Source organism: Chaetodon trifascialis, chromosome 15, assembly GCF_039877785.1.
Source record: "Chaetodon trifascialis isolate fChaTrf1 chromosome 15, fChaTrf1.hap1, whole genome shotgun sequence".
NCBI classification, from domain to species: domain Eukaryota; kingdom Metazoa; phylum Chordata; class Actinopteri; order Chaetodontiformes; family Chaetodontidae; genus Chaetodon; species Chaetodon trifascialis.
Window position 1 is genome coordinate 25,787,596 of NC_092070.1, and position 22,842 is coordinate 25,810,437.

The following is a 22,842-nucleotide window of genomic DNA, read 5'->3' on the forward strand; positions in this document are numbered from 1 at the left end:
TGTTGACTTTGAGGGACTGGAAGGAGTCTTTTCTGTGCGATGACTGAAGGAGGTCTTGGGTGGTCCCTCCTGCCTTAAACATGCTGTAAAAACAGCCTTGAACTCTGGATTTTAAACATTTTAGAGGCTTTTCTAAATGTCCGTTTCTGTCAAACAGGTTGTCCACTGAGAGTTCTGGAGATTGTTTGATTTTTCGTCTTCTTTATTTGAGACAGCTGATCATGTTGTTCCATGTAAACGTGCTTTGGCTTCAGGGACACTGCTGGACTGGTTCACATTCAAGATGTCTCGCCTTTATTCCACTTGGAACAAATGCTCTATCTGGCAGAGTTAGAAGAGAAAAGTAATTCATGCGTCACGTTCCTCGCTGGCTCAAGCTACAACCTTCCAGCAGTTTACCTGAACCTGGAGTTTCTGTGACCCTGTCGACAAACAGGCAAATGTGGAGTTCAGTGACAGCAGAGCAGGAAGTGCATTCAGTTTAACGTTAAAGTGTTTTAATGTTGAGAGACAAAAGACTCTTCCACCCTCTTGGACATGGTCGTCGTCTCTGTTCAGAGAGAAGTTCAAACTCACCTGAAGTAGCATCTCTCTCTCTCTGAGTAGCATTGCAGCAACCCCTAAACCCCCAGCCGCTGACAAGCAACATAAACAAAAGATGCTAACTACTCTTAGCTCGCCGTCTGAATCCCGCTCATGTTTTCTTTTCTTCAATGGTTTTCAAATGAGCACGAGCAGCTTTTTACGGGTAAAACCATGATAAACAAAGTATTAATCATAACAGAGTATTTTCACCTCCTAAAAACATCTGGAGGGGAACTTTAAAGTACTTAAACACTTTTGACTTGCCGACCCAACTCACACAGCTTTCATCATTCTTTATTGTTACATTGTGAGTTACATTAAAGATTAGATTAGATTATATTAGATTATATTAGATTAGATTAGATCAGATTAGATTAGATTGCACTTTATTGATCCCTTTGGGAGGACCCCTCAGGGAAATTGGAGTTTCAGCAGCTCGAAGCAATATAGGTAAAAAGGTAATAAAATACAATAGAAATAGAGAAAAATATGAGTCCCGTGTCCCAGTGCTCCTTCCCTTCCCACCCTCTGTCCCGTGTTACCTCCTCACCCTGAGTGGGGAGTTGTACAGTGATATGTGAAGTGATGGCATGAGGGCCAAAGGAGTGTTTCAGTCTGTTCGTCCTGCACTTGGGAAGGAGCGATCTTCCTCTGGTTACTGATGGCGGTGTGCAGAGGATGCCTGGCAGCATTTTTGCAGCATCCTCTTCTCTGCTACTGTCACCAGAGAGTCCAGCTTTGTGCTGACCACCGAGCCGGCCCGCCTGACCAGTTGGTCCAGCCTGGATGTGTCTGTCCTGGATGTGCTGGCCCCCCACCACACTACCGTGTAGAAGAGGACACTGGCGACCACAGACTGGTAGAACATCCACAGGCGTTTCACAGATGTTAAATGACAGCAGCCTCCTCAGGAAGTACAGCCTGCTCTCTCCTGTCCTGTACAGGCGCTTGGTGTGTGTTGTCCAGTCCAGTTTGCTGTCCAGCCACAACCCGAGGTACTTGTAGGAGTCCACAGCCTCCACCTCAACTCCCTCTATCAGATTAAGCATGAACCTTTACAGAAATGTTTACAATAATTTCTGAACATTTAATAAATTGACTTTATTTAAAAGTGAAGAGTACTCATGGTCTGTAAAAATGTAGAAGGAGCTGCACAGAACCACAGAGGCAATAATATGCACACGACTGTTGGTCCACCCTGCAGGACGGAGGGACATCTAGTGGTGAAGGTGCAGACTGCAGCCGGCTGAACACCCTCAACTCACCTCCCCTTGTGTAGGAGAACTTATGGTGGATGTGACACTCCTGTATGTAAATATGAAAGTCTAACATCTGGTCTCACATGGCCGACTCTGAGGAAGAGGAGCTGCTCCCTCTGTGGATATGAAGATTCATTCTAAGGTAACAAAAACACAATGATCCTTATTTTCAGGCGATTCTCTACTAATGAAAACAGATCCTCCTTATCCTCCACACCGGTCGTTCATTCCTCCTTGCTTTTGAATCGTTTTGCCTGCTGGTCTTCATCTTTGTTTTCTTCATCTTCCTCCTTTGTGTCGTCTGTCGCCAGCCATGCATTGAATAGTACAGTGTAATGATCTGATATATCATCATTCTGGACTTGGAGACCAGAGATTTGAACATTTCTGGTGATGACCAGATCCAGAGTGTGACCTCTCTCGTGCGTTGGCCCACAAACATGCTGCCTCAGGTTTTTGAGCAACAAAAGAAACTCAAACTCCAAAGAGGAGTTCTTTGTATAATCGACCCAGATGTTGAAGTCACCAGTCACAATGATGCTATTGTACTTTTTGAAAACCTCATCCAAGAGCTCTTCAAACTCATCCAGAAATGGACGGAGTCGGCTCCTGTTGTCCCCGGGTCGACGATACAGATTGATCATCAGGACTGGTTCGTCCCACTCATCATGCTGCAGAACTGCGGCAACATATTCAAACGTTGTTGTGACGCCGAAAGGAATTTGTCTGTGGGCCAGTTCCAATGAGAACTGAATCGCTACCCCTCCCCCTCTGCTACCCCTCACCTCATGATAAAACCCAAAGTTTTCTGGTGACGCCTCACGGAGGACTCTGTCTCCTCTGGCCTCATTTAAATGCGTCTCTGTTGTGGCCAAGACGTGCAGTTTGTTTTGAGTTATGAGCTCTTTGATGTCAGATGTTTTGTTATTCATCGAACGGACATTGAGCAACCCCACCCTGATTGCTGCAGGGTCGTTCCCCTCCTGGTCGTTCCCCTCCTGGTCGCTCTCCTCCTGGTCGCTCTCCTCCTGATCGCTCTCCACCTGGTCGCTCTCCACCTGGTCGCTCTCCACCTGGTCGCTCTCCTCCTGATCGCTCTCCACCTGGTCGCTCTCCTCCTGATCGCTCTCCTCCTGATCGCTCTCCTCCTGATCGCTCTCCTCTTGATCGCTCTCCTCCTGATCGCTCTCCTCCTGATCGCTCTCCACCTGGTCGCTCTCCACCTGGTCGCTCTCCACCTGGTCGCTCTCCACCTGGTCGCTCTCCACCTGGTCGCTCTCCTCCTGGTCGCTCTCCACCTGGTCGCTCTCCACCTGGTCGCTCTCCTCCTGGTCGCTCTCCTCCTGGTCGCTCTCCACCTGATCGCTCTCTTCATCCTCACCATCCTCCTCCTCATCGCCCCATCCCTGCTTCTCACTGAGTTCATAGTACATGTATCTTTGACCAGCTTGACTTTCAACAGTTTCCTGGTTTCTCCTCATTTCTTCACAGACTTTCTCTCTGGAAAGCCTTTCCTCTTCCTCTTGTTCATGTTTGGCCACCTCTTCAAACATCTTCCTGTGAATAAAACAAAGGAATAAACAGTTAGAAAAATAAGGCTTATGTAAATGTTGGAAAGTAGTAACTTTTGTCCAAAGTCAACTACTGAAGACCTCAGCCCGTTTGCTGGACAGCATGATGTTAGCTCCAGCGGCTCTAAGTGATTATTTGCTCACAGCTAAGTCATGAGGGCTGGTTGTAGGTCATTGCTCCAACATGTTGGGTGTTAAGAGGATGTCATTGATTCATCTGTAAAATCTGAGTGTTCGAGACAAACTGATGGACAGTAAAGTGGATTAAACTCCAGAAGTGGGTTAGACATGTTTCTTTGTGTGCTTTGATGGATTTCTAAACCTGTTGGTATGTGAGTCCATTCTAACTGACATGAATCCAGGTGGGCAGATCTACAGGAGGACATCTGGGTGGAGAATCTCAGAAAGACATCATACTTCATGTTGTTCAGCTGTTCCCTCAGATTGCAGGTGATCTTTAGAAGGGCGTCAGCTGTATTTCTCAGTGATTGGCTCGCTTCAGTCACGTGATTCTTCTTGATCAGGTCTGTCCAGTTCTCAATGGCCTCAGGAAGTGCAAACGCCAGTCCAACAGCTCCTCCCACAACCTGAAGATGAATGCAGATCAATACTTGATTGATTTTCAATATTATCAGACTGTGAGCCTCAAGGAATTCACACATACATTTATCGAAATCACAAAAACCTCAAATCAATAACTATCAATCATAATCAAATGAAACAGTGCTGAAGCTTACCATGGCACCTCCTTTGAGGGCTGTTTTAAATCCAGCTGAAGACATTGTTTTGATGAGTTGTTCAGCTCCTTTAGATAACAAAAGTTTATATTTTTTCCCACTAAGCTGAAAAGTGAAAAATGTTAAAATACCAAGTACAGCAGCCACTTTAAGAGTGTGGTCGGCCCTCAAGACTCTGTGTCCCATACATAAGTCAAAGTTGTCTTCATGAGCTCGGACGATTATCCTTTCAACGTACTTCTGCTTGAGTCCACTTCGTCTGGCCATGGCTCTCAGAAATTCAGTCATGATGTGTCGGTCCAACTCATCTGGGTCTGGGAAGGAACTCGCCTCCTCCTTCTCCGCCTTCAGCTGCTGGAACAATTTCTGGATTTTTCCTTCGATTTCGCTGCTCCTCTTTTCTATGGCCTGCGCCTCTTTCATGGTGTCGCTGGATGAGAAGTGCTCAATGATTTTGGCAGCCACAGATATGGTGACACCTGTACCTGTATATGCCGCTCCTAACAAACCCAGAAATGGAGCAGCTGCTCCACCGGTGAACACTGTGGCAATGCCGGCCCCGATCAAACATGTAGCGCCCACCACCGACACTGTGCTGCCGACACACTGCCCGGCGTTGCATTTCTCCCTGAGCGACTCCAGCTCCTCGGCCAGTTTCCTCAGCTGCTTGGCACAGCGCTCCCTCTGGTCAATCCAGGAGAAAATCAGCTCCAGCAGCAGGTCAGCGGTTGACATGATGGCGGTCTCTGGGTCCTCCTGATCCTGCAAACCAGAGAGCAGAAAACGGAGGTCAAGTCAGACAACAGATTAGAGCATACTTCATCCTCTGATAAAGACCATGAAGTACAATCGACAGCTCCAAGTGGACCTTGAGTTTAAAGTAGGACTGCTTTAACAAGCCATGAGTCTGCAACAAGACCTTTAGACTGGGAGGTGCAGGACAAAGGCTGCGAGAACCACGAAGGTTTGGGGGGATCTGAACTATGTTCTGCTTGAAGGGCAAGCAGAACCTCACAGGACCAGAACAGAGGAGCTGCTTCCCTCAGGTGAGTCCTGAATGAGGACACTACCAGGACTCTTGATAGACTCTCACCTCCAATCTCCCCCCTTCTGTTTTTACTTAATGGTTCATTTTAAAAAGAGGATTATATGACTGCAAGCCAATGTGCATGCACAATTATCAACATTATTGATAACACAAGAAAGTCCCATGCCTCATTTCCTTGTTGTAGTTAGATGTCGTAGAGGTGTGTAAGTGGGCGCACAAAAAATATGACAGAAAATATTCACAGTGGACATTAACAGGCTAAAGTACACACTTCAGATTACACCGCACTGATCCATTAATGAGCCTCGTACAGACGTGCCGACACAACTGTCTTCACAGTCTTTACACAAGCTCAAAGCCAGGGTTTCAGTCTGCCTTAAAATGGGTTTGTAGTCTGTTTAATGCTACGAGGAAACTTATTCTAATCCTGGTACCTGAGGGTCTGAAAGCACCTTTACCCATCAGGCTACTGATTCTTACCAGGGTCAGATTTGGTGCACTGGACCTGGACCTGGACCTGCAGACCTCCTGACAGAACTGTGCTCTTGTGGACTGACACCTCAGACCACTCCCCTGATCAGGGTGTTGTGGAAGGCCTGCCCTTATCTACAGTACCAGGAGGTCCTAGACCAGTCAAACTGGTGTTTGATTAAGCTGGGTGACACCAGTTTCTGACGTTCCCTGTCCAGAAACACTTTGCACCTGAAACATCGGCATTTATTATTTAATATTTCAGAACGTTTTGGCACGACATCCTATCAATGTTGTATATTGTGAAGTGACAAAGAATGTCGCGTCACAATGTAGAGACATGTATAATGCAATGTAAAACATGAAAGTGCAGGTTTTTAGACTGATGGGTGGTCGGAGAGTTTCCAGCCCGGAGAGCGACCGAAGACACGAACTCTTTCTCTCTATTCTTTCTTTACACAATCTGCTCAGTTTTACAGTTTTACAGACTCTCCTCTGTTGTTTTTATGCTTCCTAGTGTGGACGGTTTTCCGGTGACACCACATCTGCAGACTTATCAGCTGAGGATCAACATGTCCACACGGTAAACTTCCTCTTAGCTGCACATTTACGCCCACTGACACAAAGCAGCGTCTTCTAGTACTTCACATATCACAGGAAACTTTCTCTGAGGGGGCTGAAACAGAATAAAACGTTTCAAAGGGCAGAGCTTGTAGTCCTCAGCAGATATAAAGAAGCTGTTTATTCTTCTCCAGCTTGTGAAGGCAACATGACTTTTACATATTTTATCATACGTTTACATTCTAGCTTAAAGATCTTCAGAGAGGTGAATACAGAAAAGTAAGGACAGTTTCTTACCTGTTGCTGAAGGCTGGTGGCCTGAAAGGAAAGTGAACTCTGTCCCGCAGTTCACTTTCTGTAAGTCATGTGACTTCCTGTAAGGGTGCAGCTGCTCTGAACAGAAACACCGCTGATAGGCTGGAGTTTATCCTCTGAGCACATATGTTGACACTTTATCCACCTTTAAATGAGGTTAAAAACTTCTGTTCACCTGTTGAATGAGCTCTCCATTACACTTTTATTTCACGTATTTAATCTGGGTAACTAATCTTATGACTGCACTCTAAATACTCAAAGCAAAGCTGGAGCTTACAGCCCTGACAGGTGGAGCATCGAGTGGATAAGAAGCCACTGTGACTCTTGGCTGCTGTATTAATGGTAATGACAGCTCTAATACCAGTTTGGTATTCTAAAGTATAACAATTGAACACTGTGAAGCATGGACGTAATTTTAGGGGGGACGCAGGACATGTCCCCTGCACTTTTTCAAAACGCCGTTTTTTGTCCCCTGCACTTTTTCAAAACGCCATTTTTTGTCCCCTGCAGTTTTTCAAAACGCCGTTTTTTGTCCCCTGCACTTTTTCAAAACGCCGTTTTTTGTCCCCTGCAGTTTTTACCGTCCAAAAACAATGTTACGCTATATTAAACAGATTTAGAGATTTCATTTACACTAACGTTTGATTTCTATTTATGTCCATGTGCTATCTATGTTGTGAATCGTGTGTGTGCGTGCGGCGTGCCTGTGTGTGTGTGTGTGTGTGTGTGTGTGTGTGTGTGTGTGTGTGTGTGTGTGTGTGTGTGTGTGTGTGTGAAGCTTTGGATGACTTGATTATGTTGACCTTTCTGCGGTCTTCACTTTTCATTTGTCAAAAAGAGGATTTAAAGAGGAAATAAATAATTGTTAACACTCATTTCAAATCAAATTGATGGTCACTACTGAATGATGGACATTTATTCAGTTTCTCCCCACCTGTGATACTCCTAGGTCAGTTTGACCTGCCCACCACCGGGTGGTGCTATTAAAATGAGCTCTGTTTACCATCCATTCCAAAAATAAGTGTAAAATTGGTATGAGTGGACTAACAGTGTGACAACCAGAACTGGCTGATAATATTTTGCTACATGCTTTACAACCAGTCAAACCAAAAAAAGGAGCAGTAAACTTAAAAGTAACAACAGAAAACTAGAAGAACTGCTAGAAAACACAGTAAACTGAAAGAGTTTGAGTTTTATTAAAAATACTTGTGCCCCCCCACCTCTAAAATCAAAATTTCGTCCATGCTGTGAAGCATCTGCATGAGTCTTTCTGAGCTTCTTCTTTAAAGTTGTGAATATCAGATTTTCCTCCTCTCTTGTTTTATTTCTGTTTCTGACTTTGTGTGACCTCTGACCTCTTAGAAACAATAACATATAAGAGATGTACAGTATTATATAAGTGTGCTAGCCGTATGTCTTTAGGTGTCAAAGTCTGAACATCTGTAAATAATTAAAGGCTCAGTGTGGAGGATGTTGCTGCACGGTGGCGCAGCTGGTAGTGTGCGTGCCTCACAGCAAGAAGGCTGCCGGTTCGATCCCCGGGTCGGGCCTTTCTGTGTGAAGTTTGCATGTTGTTCCCGTGCATGCTGGCTTCTCTCCGGCTTCCTCCCACAGACCAGAAACGTGCTCATTAGGTTGATCGGTGACTCTAAATTGCCCCGAGGTGTGAGTGTGAATGCTTGTCTGTCTCTGTGTGTTGCCCTGCGATCGACTGGCGACCGGTTCAGGATGTACCCGCCTCTCGCCCACTGACAGCTGGGATAGGCAAATGAATCAGCTCACAAGAGACGACCTGTTGTGACCATCTGTCCAAGCTTTCCCAAAGATGTCCAGTCCTGTCCTGTGAGTGTAACGGTTACTCCCACTGCCGCTGCGACGGCTTCGCCGCCTTCACAGGCCTCCCGTGTCATCATTGATAAATCAGAAGGGACTGATCCTCCGTCCTCACTCACTGGAAGAAGACAAACGGTCAAATGTGTTTGTCTCTGCTGCAACGTGTCCCTGAAGGCAAAGCTTTCGCTGCATCAGCCAGTCTGGGTCCAAAGCAGCTCGGTTAGTGTTTGTTAGTTGATTGTGAGACGAATGTGAAGCTTTTTAATTGTCAGTCACTTTTATTCCACACAAACACTTTCAAGGCAGCACAAAGTTTCAAACATCAGGTTTCATGTTTGTGAACAGAAATGTCCTTTAAAGACAGACGAGGCGGCGCTCGTTTGCTCATCCGCTCAGTCTGACTTTAGGTTGAATCTTTACTCTTTACATTTGTTTAAATACGACACACGGATTCTAAGAGACGCTCAGCGGATGCAGATTATGAGCGGAGGCTGAACGGATGGACCGTCAAAGTGCAGGAAAAGAACTGATTGTTCCACCTCATGAAAACCTGCTTTCACTGTTTAACCTCTTCAGAGAGCTGCTGTGAGATTCAGGCTGTGGTTCTGATGGACACCTGAGCCGCCGCTCAGGTGGTTTCAGAGAACTCACTTCCTTCTGCGGGTGGGAAAGGTGTCCTGGCTCAGGTGTTTGGATTTGACTTCAGACTGATTTGGAAGTGCAAAAGAATCACTGAGCAGCTGTATCAGACTAAACCGGCAGAACCTCAGAAGGAAAAAGCTAATAAGAGAAGCTCATTAAGACTCCATGTTTTCTTCCTAAAGTGCTGAAATGTCATTCAAATTTTGTTTCAATCTCAATTGAAAACATGAAACAAACAGATGAGAACAAATTAAAATCTGCAATCAAGCTCAAACCACAAAGAGAAGAAGATCTTCATTCAAGTTAAATAAAACGATTTTCATGTTTCTGCCGGTTCGATAGTAAAGTGACGCGAGTGTTCAGTGACGACTCTTCCTCTTTTCCTCTTCATCATTTTTAATCGGCAGTAATCATCTTCGAGTCTTCGGTCAGCACCTCCTTCACTGAAAAAGAAAGGTCAAAGGTTAATCTCAGATCAGCAGACAGACTTTATCAGCCAATTAGCTATAATTAGCTATGAAGCTAATGTTAGCCTCACTGCCAGCTGACTTTTACTGTTTCCTGCTAACTGGTTTTAAGGCTTAATCCTCTAAAAGGGTCTTAAATATTCACTTGATGGCTGTATACATGCTAATCATGCAGACCGGGGCTCAAGCTGACAGGTCAGAGGACTTGATATCATGCTAACAGACTGAGGCTAAAGCAGCTCATATTAGCAGACCGAGGGGTCCATCCCCCCACAGCCCTCCAAAGGAGAGGTGTTTATAGGTGAGGGATGGATAAACCACAGCTGCATGTACACAGTTTGTCGTCCACTTATCAGAGTGTCGGTGGTTCGAATCCCTGGCTCATGCAGGCTCTATGTCGGAGTACTGTTGCTGAACCTGAAGTGTGTGAATGGGTGACTGCTCGCTTGTGTTGTATAAGCGCTACATAAATATAGTCCATTTACCATTTAAACATGGAGAAACATGAACATTCACACACATTGTTTTGATTATTTACAAACTTTAAAACGTGTAATTGAAAAAAAGCATTTAAGAAAATTGTAAAAGGAAGACAAATCATTAAGATATGAATTTAGCTTCTTGTTTTCTTCTTCCTGCCACTTTAATTTAAACTGAGAGTGAAAAAGCTTGAATGATCTTTCATAGAACAGCAGGTTTTAGATGAGCGTCTTGGTTAAGGTGACATTATAAGCTCACCATGCAGCTGTGTCCGGGGGCAAAGGTCACGCCTTTCCCTGCTCTGTCCTGAGATCCACTGCTGCTGCCGCTGACCGAGCTCTTCCTCATGATGCCTGAACAAACGCACAACCTTTCATGTCATTGCTGTAAATAATAATTGACTTCCACGTCAGCAGTAACCTGCTGAATGTTAACGCTGCAGCTCAATCGTGGTGTGCCGACCGCAGAGTGTCCTCCCACCTGCAGGGGGCGGCACATCCAGTCTCTGCAGGCTGTTTTTGCGAGAAGGAGGGTAGTTTCCGGTTTTGGAGAGGCGGCGTTGCCGGTTATTCAGCATGGTGGCAGGAGAGACGATACCAGGGGGCGGGACTTTACCCATCCTAAGGTACAGCTCCTCGATCTCTTGCTTCTGATTGGCCTGCAGGTCCTGCACCTCTGCCAGGTGTCTGGGATTAGGACAGAAAAGTTACACAAACACCAACACTCACCCTCAGTGCCTGCTGTTGCGTGCTAACTTATGGCTAACGTACAGTAAAGTATTCAGGCTCTAACACTGGCACCAACATTTCCCATAATGCAACTCAATAAGGTATTCTGTCAGACGTCCACGTTTCCAGTTTGTGAGACTTCTGTGATAATCTGAGATGATCAGAGCTGCTAATGATCAATTTTATGATGACAAACAGCTTAAACTCTTGATTTCAATATATTTACAGATTCATTTCAATTGATCAACTAAACAACGGATCACCTCAGCCTGAACGATGACCCTGGTGACATCACTATGACATCATGCACAGAGTAAATCTGTGGATCCGACATACATCCAGAGAACGTCAGCTCCTCCGTCCACCAGTTACCTTTCACGGAGCTCCTGCAGCTCCACCCACAGCTCTTCGTTCTCGCTCTCTGATTCGTCAGAGCTGACATAGGGTGCGGAGCGGCTCCATGATTGGCTGGCCGACCCCTCCCACAGACTGACGCTCAGCCTCCGACCCGCCCTCCTCTTCCTCTCCTCCTCCTCCTCCTCTTCCCGCAGCCGCCTCTCCTCTTCCTCTTGTCCTCCAGGGTTGTCATGGTAACCTAGAAGACATCCAGGTGGGGAGACCGTTGTCGTGCTAATGCTGCTCTCTGATTCACTCTGCTCCTCCGTGCTGCTGTCTGGGCTCTCTGATTGGTCCAGCCTGGAGGGAGGTGGGGAGTGGGCAGTGGGTGTGGCCTGGCTGAGGGGGCGTGCCTCCTGAGGACGTACGGCAGGAATGTCTGCAGAGGGTGTCACCTGGAAGCGACCAACGGTGAAGATTGAAGTTTTCGTCACTGAAAGAGAAACAGAAGAAGAAGGTCAGTGTCGTCCTGCAGGTGGCGCTGCAGGAAGGAAGATGGAGTCATGAAAACCTAAAACTTCCTCCACTGAGATCTAAAAATGACTAAAAATGACTAACTGGAATTGGAATCTGCCCGTCAAACTTTACATTAAAATAGACATTTTGTGCTCATGGTGGCGCTGTAGAGAAGGTCGTCCTCCATAAACACAGAACAGGTTCAGCGTCTCCAACGTGTGATGGAAAAAAGTTTTCACGCAGTTTGACCATCAGAGACGATCTGGAGTTGCATCAGGACAAAAAGCTTCATGTCGTCATCGAGTCGCTTTTATCAAACCAGCTCAACGTCTCCACCTCGGCCACGAGCACAAACTTTTTCAAGTGTTTTTTAAAAACTCTTTGTTTGGAGTTTGACCAGCAGAGGGCGCCGCCGAGTTGATTTTACACTAAAATGTCCTGAATACAGCACTGTTGTTCAGAGATCGTTATTAAAGACGTTTGTATATTTACAGATTTTCACCAACTCAGATAAATATCTGCTCACCGTAAATTTCAGTGTTTGTTCATTTTATGTGTTTGCATTATTTCACTTATTGTCCACTCCTTTATTTTTTGTCTTTTGAATGTCCTTTTTCTTTTTCCTGAGCGAATACATCGAATGCAGTGTTTAAACCCGTGTGCACAAACACTTGGCCAATGAAGCTGCTTCTGGTTCTGGGTCTGAGGTGTCATTATCAGCCTCTCTGGTCTGGTAAAGGGTTAAATACATCAGTGGGGGAGACAGGACATGGACGTGTGTCTTACCTTCCTGGATGGGTGACAGTCTGGGTGATGGGGAGGACACCTGGACAAGAGGAAGAACATTGTCAAAGGAAAGTTTCAACTGAAGCAACAAAGAGAAGAAAAGTTTGGAAAGAATGGAAAGAACGTCAGGCAGCAACAAGGAGAAGCTTCGAGTTCAGTTTCACTTAAAAACATCACATTTCCTCTGAGTCTTACTCTGCTGTCAGGAGCTGAGGCAGGAGGTGAGGAGGTGAGGGAGTCAGAGAGCTCTTCTCTGGGGCTGGGAGCACTGGGAACACTGGTCGGGTTGGGAGCTGGGGTCAGACTGGGAGCACTGGGAGCAGAGACAGTCTCTGAACCTGCGGACCAGAAAAATGGTCAGTGAGTCTGCTCAGTGTGGTGTGATGTCACTGTGATGTCATCAGGCACTCACCATGAGGGGGCGGGGCTGAGGCTACCCTCCACTGAACAGGACTGTGAGGCTGAAATGAACGAATGACTGAATGAGGTAATAAATGAACTGATGAATGTATTACTGAATGAATGAACCATTCCAGCTTCTCATCCATCAAGACGGATCTTTCTTCTCTAAATTAATTCATGGTTAATGCTGCAAATCCACAACCCAGACTACAGAAACCAGGTCTGTACAACCCCACGTCCAGTCTACATGAACCAGTTTCCTAGAAAACCGGCCATTCTCTGGTCGCTGGTACAGGTAAAGATGAGCTCCTGAACGCACCACCGATTCACAGGTACTCCCTGTGTCATGTTTTAGCAAACTCACCTGTCCCCAATGCTCTGCACCTACCTGAGTGCTTGAAGTCTGGCCGGGCAGCGCCCCCCGCTGGCTGTCAGGAGCGGACACTGCCTGAGGGATGGGAGGGCTGTAGGACAGCTGGGAGGAGAAGGGACCAGAGGAGGGGGCATGGCTTGGAGGATGGAGCTTAGCGGCCAGGGATGGAGACATGGGCGGAGAGAGAGATGCCTGGGGAGATGGGAACAGGGGCTGGGGGTGGGGGTGAAAGCCCTGGTTGTGGGTCCCAGGTGGAGGCATGAAGGACTGGGCCACACTCATGGCCAGAGAGAGAACGTTGGCCAGAGAGAAGAGAGGCTGGTCAGGGGGGGGCCAATGAGGAGGGGGCGGAGCTGAGGAAGACGAGGACGGCGTGAAGACGGAGAGATTACTGTGGGCTCGGGGTAAACCAGGGGAGGAGCTCTGGGTGGGGAGGGGGGCGGTGTAGGGGGAGTAGGGGGGAGACGGGAGGTGATACTGAGGAGGAGAGGGGAGATGAGAGGTGGGGGGAGGAGGGGTGGAATCTGGATGGGGGTAAGGGGGGGGATATGATGGGGGCTGATGGGAGGAAGCTGGAGAGAGAGGAAATTAATGATATTCAATCAATCAATACTGATTGATCAGGATCAAATATTTGACCAAATGTAAACTTTAAATACACATGTTTAGCCTAGCTTAGCACGAAGACTGTAAGCAGGGGGAAGTGTTAGCCTTCTGTTGAGCTCACTGGATGTTGTATCACGACAGAAGCAAAATGAAGAAATGAGCTAGCTGTTCTCGTGCTAAGCTAGGCTAAAAGCTAGGCTAAACGTGTCCTGATCTACCTCTGCAGTGGACACACACAGATGGAACTGACTGAAATGTTAAAGTATTCCTTTGAACAGAAACAGCGGAGGCCCCAGGACGCCGCCCTGAGGACCCCCACAGTTAGCTCACAGTGAGAGGACAAAGACTGTCATGTTGGATGTTTCTGTCCTTCGTCCTTTGAACACACTGAAATCGATTAATGTGTGTCTGCTGAACAGGAATAAAGACAAAAGGTCTTCGCGTACCTGACGAGGTGTGGAAGGACTGTGACCTCAGGGGTCTGACGGAGGGTGTGGCCTCAGAGTCGATGTAAAAGTCCACGCCCTTTGAGGGGGAGGGGTCAGCATCTGCAATGTCTGACAGAAGGACACATCAACTGATCAGAGTGTCCTCAGGTGGGGTCTGAGGTATCAGAGAAGGCTCAGTGTCTGTTGACTGGTCGTCCCTCACGTTTCCTCTTTGATTGAATTTATTCATTCATTAATAATCCATGAATCCATTGTTGTGTCTGATCAGCTTTGAATCACAAATTCTCGTATGGCGAGTGTTTTTGTATCATGAACTATATGACATTTTTACTTTAACACCATCGGAACCGTTTTAAAACCACCTCATGTTTCTAAAACGTTCATGTTTCTTTCTTTTCGTCTTACCAGGAAGTGAAGACGAGGACAGATTCCTGGAGAAGCCCGGAGCCTGGAGGTTTGACTGGAGACAAAAAACAAGTGAAATTAGGAACAACAGATGCTTCAGGTACATCGCTGGAGACCAAATGACTGATCAGGAAAACATTCCTACGCACACACAGACACACACACACACACACACACACACACACACCGTGGGCTCGGGCAGCGTGGAGGCGTTTGGGTGAGATAATCTGTCAGTATTGGCGGGCTGCTGTTGATACATCATAGACTCCGCCCTCTCGATGATGTCATACATGCGGAGGATGAATCCCTCTCTCTCTGATGGCAGGATGAAGTCTCTGTGAATCTGAAGACACACACACACACACACACACACACACACACACACACACACACATTGAAACATGAAGTACCCAACATAAACACTAAAGTACGACCTTACTGTTTGTTAGTTTCACCACAAAAGCAGCTTTGTTCATGCTAACGTGGACACATGAATTCCATACATGAATGGATGAAGGCCTCCATGAACTGTCCCTCAGCACAGACAGTAATTACCTGCCAACGTCCACCGTCAACCAGAACCACATACGATCAGTTTCCTTTACGACATGATCAAACCTCAGTCATAACGAACACGCAGACTAAACTCGTGCTGCGCTCTGATTGGCTGTCGGAGCTCACCATCACAGAGGCGATGTCCTCTGGATTGTCTCCATCCAGGTCAAACTTGAAGGTCACCATCTTACTGTTGTGAGTCTGCAGCTGACACTCCACCACCCGGTCCACCATGTCTGACACCTGAACACAACACACACACTGTCACACACAGTGTGTTATTATACACACACACACACACACACACATCACTGACAATCACGCTGGTTTTCACCCCTGTGATTTTCAGACGAGCCCTCGCTCGCCGCCTCAAGTGCTTTGTAGCCGCCCGTTTGGTCACTTCCTGGTTGCCCTTGTCTGATTGGCCTTCATTGCAGTCACTCAAACCGGACGTCACATCAGACGCATAGCTGCACATGGAGAAACACATGAAGTGAAGAGACAAAAGACACACAAATATTTTAATGTGAAGACAAACAAGCAAACACAACAGTGATTCCTGTGGTTCACACAGCAAGGCCTAGTGAGGACGTAGTGTCTGTGAGGACGTACTGAGGACGTAGTGTCTGTGAGGACTTGGTCTGACAAGGACAGAAATAAACAGCTCTGTGTGTGTTACCTGTCGACAGGTGAGGAGAAGCCGCAGACTGATCCAGACAGCGGCCGCTCGGCATTGTGGGACACAGCGATGCTCTGGAGACAACAAAAACAGATAGATTCAGAGTGTCTCCTGACGATGACCTGTTTGTTTTCCCATGATTCAGAGGGAAAACCACCTCAGAAGGTCAGAGAAAAGCCTCTGATTGGTCCGCGGCTCTCTCATGTCAGTGTTGCTTTATCTCCTCTAGAGAGAGACAGACCTGCACCTCTCCGACGTCAACCCACCAGGTGATCACACAACATCAGAATATAAGACGTCCACCTCCAGACAGGACAAAGACAAGAAGAACTGGACTGTGAGATAAGATAAGATAAGATAAGATAAGATAACACTTATCTTTAGATCTTTACAGGACTGTTAGCAGCTCCTGTTAGCAGCTGAAGCTGGCTCCTGTTAGCCCCGCCCTGTGCCTCTACCTTAGCCCCACCCCCTGCTCACCTTGGGGAAACGCAGCACGGGAAGGGGCGGAGCTTTGGATGGAGCCCGGCTCAGATGGGAGGGGAGGGGCTTGGGTCGTGGGGTTTCCTGAGCCACAGGAACAGGGGTGGGCACAGAGGGGAGGGGGGTGGGGGTTGTGACTGGAGGGGGCGTGGCTTCAACCTTCTCCAGGACACCAGAGGAGCTGTCCATCTCACAGTCCGCTGTCATGGCAACCAGAGGACAGACATGAATCAACAACATAAATCAAAGTACTTACCAAATATGAAGGGCTGGTTATATACAGATGAAGTAATAATACTAATATGAAGTATTAAACCAGCGAGCGGACCTGCGGTGGACGAGTAAGACGTGCCTTTGGCGGTCTTGTCGTCGTCGTTGTCTCCGTCTCCTTCCGTCCTGCTGGAGACGCCGCTGATCCCAGAATCCACAAGGCTGCTGCTCGAAGCCGAAATCGATGATGTCACCGTTACTGAGGGCGGGGCTTGTGTCCAGGCAGGGGTGGGCACTGAAGCAGCCGCTGAGTCTGGCTGTGAGTCAAAACAGGAAGTGAACAGTCGAGTGTTTAAAGAAACGTCCTCTTTGACCTTTTCTGACTCGTCCCTTAAAGGAAATGTAAAATAAACGTGTCGCGAGATTATTTCAGCTCGTTTCAACAGGCTGTTGTTTTTTCTTCAAACAGGAAAGAAGGATGAAAACACTTGAAATCATATGTGGAAATAATTTCTGTGAACTGGTCAGAAAATGAGACATGAAGGTCTCAGATGCTGATGTCCTCCCTGCTGTCCTCAGCTGGAGCTCTTTACATTGAAATGACTGCATTGTCTGTCCTGTAGCGCCACCCTCAGGACAAACAGTGGAATGATCAGGATGCTGTTTGTAAAGAGCTCTGCCGTCTGCAGGGGGCAGACTGGCTCAGTGCCTCCTGCTGGAGGAGGAGTGAACGCTGCCAGCAGGAGGCACCATGTGCCACCATGCTGCTTTGTTTCCACGGAAACACCTTCAAACACACCTGACTGGCCACCTTCACAGCAGGGGCACTTGGAGCTGCTGCTGCCTTCTGATTGGGTGGCTCAGGTGGTTGAGGGGTGGAGTCAGCCTCCTCCACCAGCAGGCGGCGCCATTTCTCCCGCTGGCGCTTTATGGCTGTCACTCTGTGTCTGATCGCCTTGGCAACCACTTTGTAATCCGCCTCACACAGGAACCCCAAGACCACCTGAGAGACAGAGAGAGAGACAGGTGAGACCACCTTCACCTGTAAGTCTGCCAGGTGATGTCATCGGCAGGTGCAGGTACCATCTCCTGGGCCACCTCCTCAGGGACGTCTTTGTAGAGTTCAAACAGGAACTCGATGGCATTGTTGTCTTTGTATTTCCCATGAAGCTTCTTGTTGTGGTCCATCCTGAGCCACAGCTTCAGCGCCGCCTTCGAGCCGTCGTCGTCCTCGGCCAGATCCACGTGGACTCCCAGCTGCTCCTGGAAGAACCGGTGATCCAGCAGGTCCTGAACTGTGAACCTGCAGGAGGAAACCAAGAGTCTGTCTGTCCTCAGGTCAGTGCTACAGATCATTGAACACCAAAACCACCAGACACAGAAACAGTTTGTTCCCAGCAGCTGTCAGCTGACGGACAGTGACACCAAAACATCCTCTGACTGGACATTTATTGTCCAATAATCAACAGTTTTTAACAGGTACATCATCACTTCCTGTCACTGTCAACACACTGTAAACTTCACTGTATAGATTGTTAATTCATGGCAGGTGTGAAAGAAACCTTAAATTAAAAGGTGTAAATGCTGTGCTGTGATTGGTCACATCACCTGTCATTGCTGTTGGTTCGTATGCAGCCCTCAATGATCTCCTTCAGCTCAGGGACTTTTACTTTGGAGAAACTGTTGGGTTTGATGCCCTGAGAGACAAACAGATGTCAAACATCTGAACAAAGACAGGACATAGGTGGCACTCAGGTGGGCAGAGCCTTACGCTAGTGACTTTGCGGTAGATCTGGGCGGCATTCTGACACTCAGAGTACGGATACTCGGACGTCGCCATTTCCAGGATGCACATGCCGAAGGCGTAAACGTCCACGGCCTCGTCGTACTTCTCCTCATACATCTCTGGAGCCATGAACTCTGGGGTCCCTGAATGCATCACCAATTATAGTCAGTAATACAGCCTCAAACGAGTGCGTCTAACCGTCACTCACAGCCTGGTTTCACATTTATTCAGAAGTATAAAAGTTTCACATCAGATGGTTTAATGTCAGCAGCTTAAACCCAACATTTTTGACCCTGCTGGCTCTCCATACTTGCTGCATTCTTACCAATGACGCTCTTGGCGAATGAGGCCTTCTTGAGCGTGGCTAGGCCCAGGTCTCCGATCTTGACGGAGGCCGTGGGTCCAGTGATGAAGACGTTGTCACACTTGAGGTCTCGGTGCAGGATGGGGGGGCAGCGTGAGTGCAGGAACTGCAGCCCCTTCAGGATCTGGAAGCTCCAACGCTGAAGCAGCTTCAGCTTCATCTGACGGAATCTGCGCAGGTACCTGAAGGGGGTGTCAGGTGAGTCAGGTGAGTCAGGTGAGCTCCAGGAACTGACATTAGAGCAGAGGGTTAAACTCTTCTTTTCTACGTCTGAAGCACTTGATGAATGTGCGCAGAAACTAACTGAACCTTTGACAGTTCCTTGATGAACCCCGCTGTAGAAAACAACCACGGAGGACAGGAAATGGCTCAAATCACCAGAACAAGAAAGTAAAAAGTAGAATCACAAAGGAGATTAATGAGAACATAAAATCTACTGATCAGCATCCAGAAGAAGTCCGGTTTTAAGATGACAGCTGCCAAAATTTGACAAATAAGGAAAACATGTCAAGAACCTGAAAGTGCATCTTAAAAATCGGAAACAAGACGAATATCAAATGTCCTGGACGGATTCTAAATCAGGAGCACAGATGCAGTACAGGTCCAGTCAAGCAGGTTTCTTCTTTTATTCTGGACTCACGTCTTGAGGGTCCCTGATGTCATGAGCTCCGTCACCAGGATGGTGCATTTGTGGCCCCTCAGTGTTGACTTCCAGGAGTCGAAGAATCGGACGATGTTAGGATGCTGCAGAGCTTTCAGCATCTCCACCTCCTCGTTGAACCTCTGACGCTCTGCCTTGTTGAGACGATGAGTCTGAGGGATGAAAGATGATTGCTGAGAAACACCTGCAGTGTCAACCACCAATCACAGGGCAGCGTCTGCCACCTGACTGCTGATGGATGAAGCTGACAGATTGATTCATTTCACTCCACAGTTACACAAAGTTTACATAAATCAATAAATCCAATGATCAAACAGACGTGGGAATAAATAAATCTGTAAATATGTAACTATGAACAAATACATTTAACATTTAAATATTTAATGTCTTATTTCATTTGTGGTGACAATTAAACATTAAATTCTAAAAGTCATGGACACATGATAGGAAGTTAATTACAGAGAGGTGAGTGTACTTGTACTTGTACTTGCTACATAGTAAGCCCCAAAACAAGTTTTTAACCAACAGAGTGAGGCCTCACAACTTCAAAGCACCGTTTGAAGGTTGAGTTGGTTTGAAGGATCAGGATCAGGATCAGGATCAGGATCAGGATCAGGATCAGGATCAGGATCAGGATCAGGGTTGGGGTCAGGATCAGGATCAGACAATCAGCTGTGATGGTCCAGGTTGGGGTGATGGGCCAGGGAATGCATTATGTCAATGAGTGTCCTCACAAGGATAGAAGGATTTGTGTGTGTGTTTGTGCTGTTATCAACATCAACCAGCAGCTGTCTCCAACCAGATACTGAGAACTGCACAAGAACTGCTGAGTCACCCTAACACTGTATCTCTCTCTCTCTCTCTCTCTCTCTCTCTCTCTCTCTCTCTCTCTCTCTCACACACACACACACACACACACACACACACACACACACACACACACACACACACACACACACTCAGACGGACTCTTGTTTCAGTGTTTAAGACAAAATAATTTTCAGTTTAGTCCAGAGAAACTAAAATGTTAATGAGCTTTGTGATGACATCATAACAGTCAGCCAATAGCATGCAGCCTCTTCAGCCTTTTAAACGAGCAGATTCAGTGATGTCACAAGGTCCTCCAGACTGAAGCTGATCAGGATCAGGAGTAGGATCTAGATCCAGATCAGGATCAGATCACTGTGGTGCATTGTGGGATACGATGAAGCGCTGTTCTGGATGGTGTTCGTTGGTATGTGTAAGACACACCTGTCTGCTACCTGCTGTCACCTGAACACACTCTAAGAGCTGCAGGTGAGACGAACAAGTAAAGGAGGAGCAGAAGGAGTATTTTTATCAAATGTTGTTATATACTCAAATACTCCTACTGTACGATATTATACTTCACTGTACTGTACCGTATGTTATACCTGGCTCAGGTACTGATGCGTCACCTTATGTTACATTTTTTATGGCATACTGCAGTACCCATGTATTTTTTGTGTTTTATTACATCATGCACTCCAGTGTATTTCTGTATTATACTGACAAACACGGAGTATCACCTGGATCACATCATATCACATACAAGTACACCACTGCAGTATGATGAAGTACTACAGGTTCAGTCCTTTGTGCACGTCCTGTGTTCAGATGACTGAACACAGATTCAAACACAAACACACGGCGACACACACCTGCATCAAAGAAACGTCCCCACAGCGATACGAGTTCACGTGTGTTAAACATTCACTCTAAAACATTAATAAATATGTCGCCTGTCACTGTGCTTCCTCCTTCTGAGCCAATCAGAGTTCACAGCGACCATCCCATAAAGCTATAAACACCGTGTGACCTCAGATAGCACACACTCACTCACACACATCATGTTGATCACTTTTGCTGGGATTGGCTGGATTCTGACTTCCATCCACCCATTTTCTATGCCGCTTATCCCTTTCAGGGTCGCGGGGGGGCCAGAGCCTATCTCGGCTGTCAACGGGCGGGAGGCGGGGTACACCCTGGACCGGTCGCCAGCCGATCGCAGGGCACAAACACACAACCATTCACACTCACACTCACCTAGGGGCAATTAGAGTCACCAATCAACCTAACGAGCATGTTTTTGGTCTGTGGGAGGAAGCCGGAGAGAACCCAGCATGCACGGGAACAACATGCAAACTTCACACAGAAAGGCCCGACCCGGGAATCGAACCTGTGACCTTCTTGCTATGAGGCACGCGCACTACCTGCTGCACAGTGGCGCAGCAGGTAGTGCGTGTGCCTGGCTTCTGACTTTTATTTTGAAATGTTCTGTGTAAATGAACGTGGACTTCCTCTTGATCTGTTGGTCTAAGCTGCTCTGATCCACGTCCACATCACTCTCTACTCTGTGCAGTCACCACGACCACGGTGAGCGTCACCAGACGACGGGCTGACGTTCATGAAAGGTTAAAAGCCGTCAGTCGGCTCACCTGTCCTCAGCTCTCCCCTACCACTCACCTTTCCTGAAGGTGGCGCTGCTGCAGGAAGCAGAGAAATAAATATATAGACAATCGAAGAGTTCGCAGACTTTAACTGCTGGTGAACAGACGGTATGTGTACCTGTGTGTGTACCTGTGTGTACGTGTGTGTACGTGTGTGTACCTGTGTGTTACTGTGTGTACCTGTGTGTACGTGTGCGTGTACCTGTGTGTGTACCTGTGTGTACGTGTGTGTACCTGTGTGTACGTGTGTGTACCTGTGTGTTACTGTGTGTACCTGTGTGTACGTGTGCATGTACCTGTGTGTGTACCTGTGTGTACGTGTGTGTGTACCTGTGCGTTAGTGTGTGTACCTGTGTGTACGTGCGCGTGTACCTGTGTGTGTACCTTTGTGTACGTGTGTGTACCTGTGTGTATCAGTGGGTGTGTACCTGTGTGTTACCGTGTGTACCTGTGTGTGTGTACCCGTGTGTATCAGTGGGTGTGTACCTGTGTGTTACCGTGTGTACCTGTGTGTGTGTACCCGTGTGTATCAGTGGGTGTGTACCTGTGCGTGTACCTGCTGTGTGTTACCTGCAGCTCACACCAGGCCACCTCCACCGTGGTCTCCGTGTCCAGTCCTCTGTAAACCGTCTTGAAGGACCCTCGTCCGATCTCGATGTTGAACTTGAGGAAGCGTCCGTCGGGGGACGAGGCCACCGCCTGCGTCTCCTCTTCGTCGCGCTCCTCCTCCTTCTGTTGCCACGGTAATGCCTCCCTGTTGGAGTCTGAGAGCACGGCCGTTGTCTCGTCCCCGGAGTCAGAGCTCACGTCTTGATTGGCCGAAGGGTTCGCCGCAGCCTGCGATTGGGCATCCTCTGAGGTTGGCATGGTAACGGGAGGAAGAGGAACAGATCGTTCCGGGTCGTCGTCTTCTTCAGGTCTTTTCTTGGTTTGGTTGTCAGTGGACAGCATCCTACTCAGTGTCCCCTGGTCGTCTCCTCCTGGAGTCGTCCAGAGGATGAACATGAATTGACGTCTTTATTCATTCATTCATTTCTCTTTTCTCATGTTTTCATCTGAGATGAAT

At 47.4% G+C, this 22,842-nt stretch overlaps 2 protein-coding genes across 3 annotated transcripts; both read right to left on the reverse strand.

Moving 5' to 3' along the window:
* Positions 1-861: 861 nt before the first annotated feature.
* On the reverse strand, positions 862-4,946 carry LOC139343575 (uncharacterized). 2 transcript variants are annotated; one of them, XM_070981300.1, is made up of 4 exons: positions 4,153-4,946; positions 3,833-4,002; positions 3,203-3,401; positions 1,927-3,037 (listed from the first exon to the last, which is right to left on the reverse strand). In XM_070981300.1, the coding sequence occupies exons 1-4, from the start codon at positions 4,885-4,887 to the stop codon at positions 2,069-2,071; spliced, it is 2,073 nt and encodes a 690-aa protein (XP_070837401.1). In that variant the 5' UTR covers positions 4,888-4,946; the 3' UTR covers positions 1,927-2,068. The 2 variants fall into 2 exon arrangements, with proteins under 2 accessions (XP_070837400.1, XP_070837401.1); XM_070981299.1 differs by having other exon boundaries at positions 862-3,401.
* Positions 4,947-9,011: 4,065 nt separating this feature from the next.
* LOC139343361 (serine/threonine-protein kinase WNK4-like) lies at positions 9,012-22,735 on the reverse strand. Its single transcript, XM_070980986.1, has 23 exons — positions 22,347-22,735; positions 19,288-19,460; positions 18,609-18,829; positions 18,269-18,426; positions 18,106-18,194; positions 17,581-17,800; positions 17,297-17,500; positions 16,616-16,814; positions 16,285-16,487; positions 15,805-15,878; positions 15,460-15,595; positions 15,252-15,368; positions 14,758-14,913; positions 14,571-14,625; positions 14,163-14,273; positions 13,126-13,682; positions 12,748-12,796; positions 12,531-12,673; positions 12,336-12,375; positions 11,070-11,526; positions 10,450-10,655; positions 10,228-10,322; positions 9,012-9,087 (listed from the first exon to the last, which is right to left on the reverse strand). The coding sequence occupies exons 1-23, from the start codon at positions 22,725-22,727 to the stop codon at positions 9,028-9,030; spliced, it is 4,104 nt and encodes a 1,367-aa protein (XP_070837087.1). The 5' UTR covers positions 22,728-22,735; the 3' UTR covers positions 9,012-9,027.
* Between the last annotated feature and the right edge of the window lie 107 nt (positions 22,736-22,842).

Bases quoted from the DNA above. Each gene is read 5' to 3' on its own strand.
- LOC139343575 (XM_070981299.1), bottom strand. From the start codon at position 4,887: ATGTCAACCGCTGACCTGCTGCTGGAGCTGATTTTCTCCTGGATTGAC. The intron at 4,003-4,152 runs GTAAGCTTCAGC...ATTCATCTTCAG, and splicing joins CCCTCAAAGGAGGTGCCATG to GTTGTGGGAGGAGCTGTTGG. The intron at 3,402-3,832 runs GTATGATGTCTT...TTTTATTCACAG, and splicing joins GAACAGCTGAACAACATGAA to GAAGATGTTTGAAGAGGTGG.
- LOC139343361 (XM_070980986.1), bottom strand. From the start codon at position 22,727: ATGCTGTCCACTGACAACCAAACCAAGAAAAGACCTGAAGAAGACGAC. The intron at 18,427-18,608 runs GTAAGAATGCAG...TGATGCATTCAG, and splicing joins ATTCGCCAAGAGCGTCATTG to GGACCCCAGAGTTCATGGCT. The intron at 10,656-11,069 runs GTAACTGGTGGA...TCCTAATCCCAG, and splicing joins CTGCAGGAGCTCCGTGAAAG to ACACCTGGCAGAGGTGCAGG.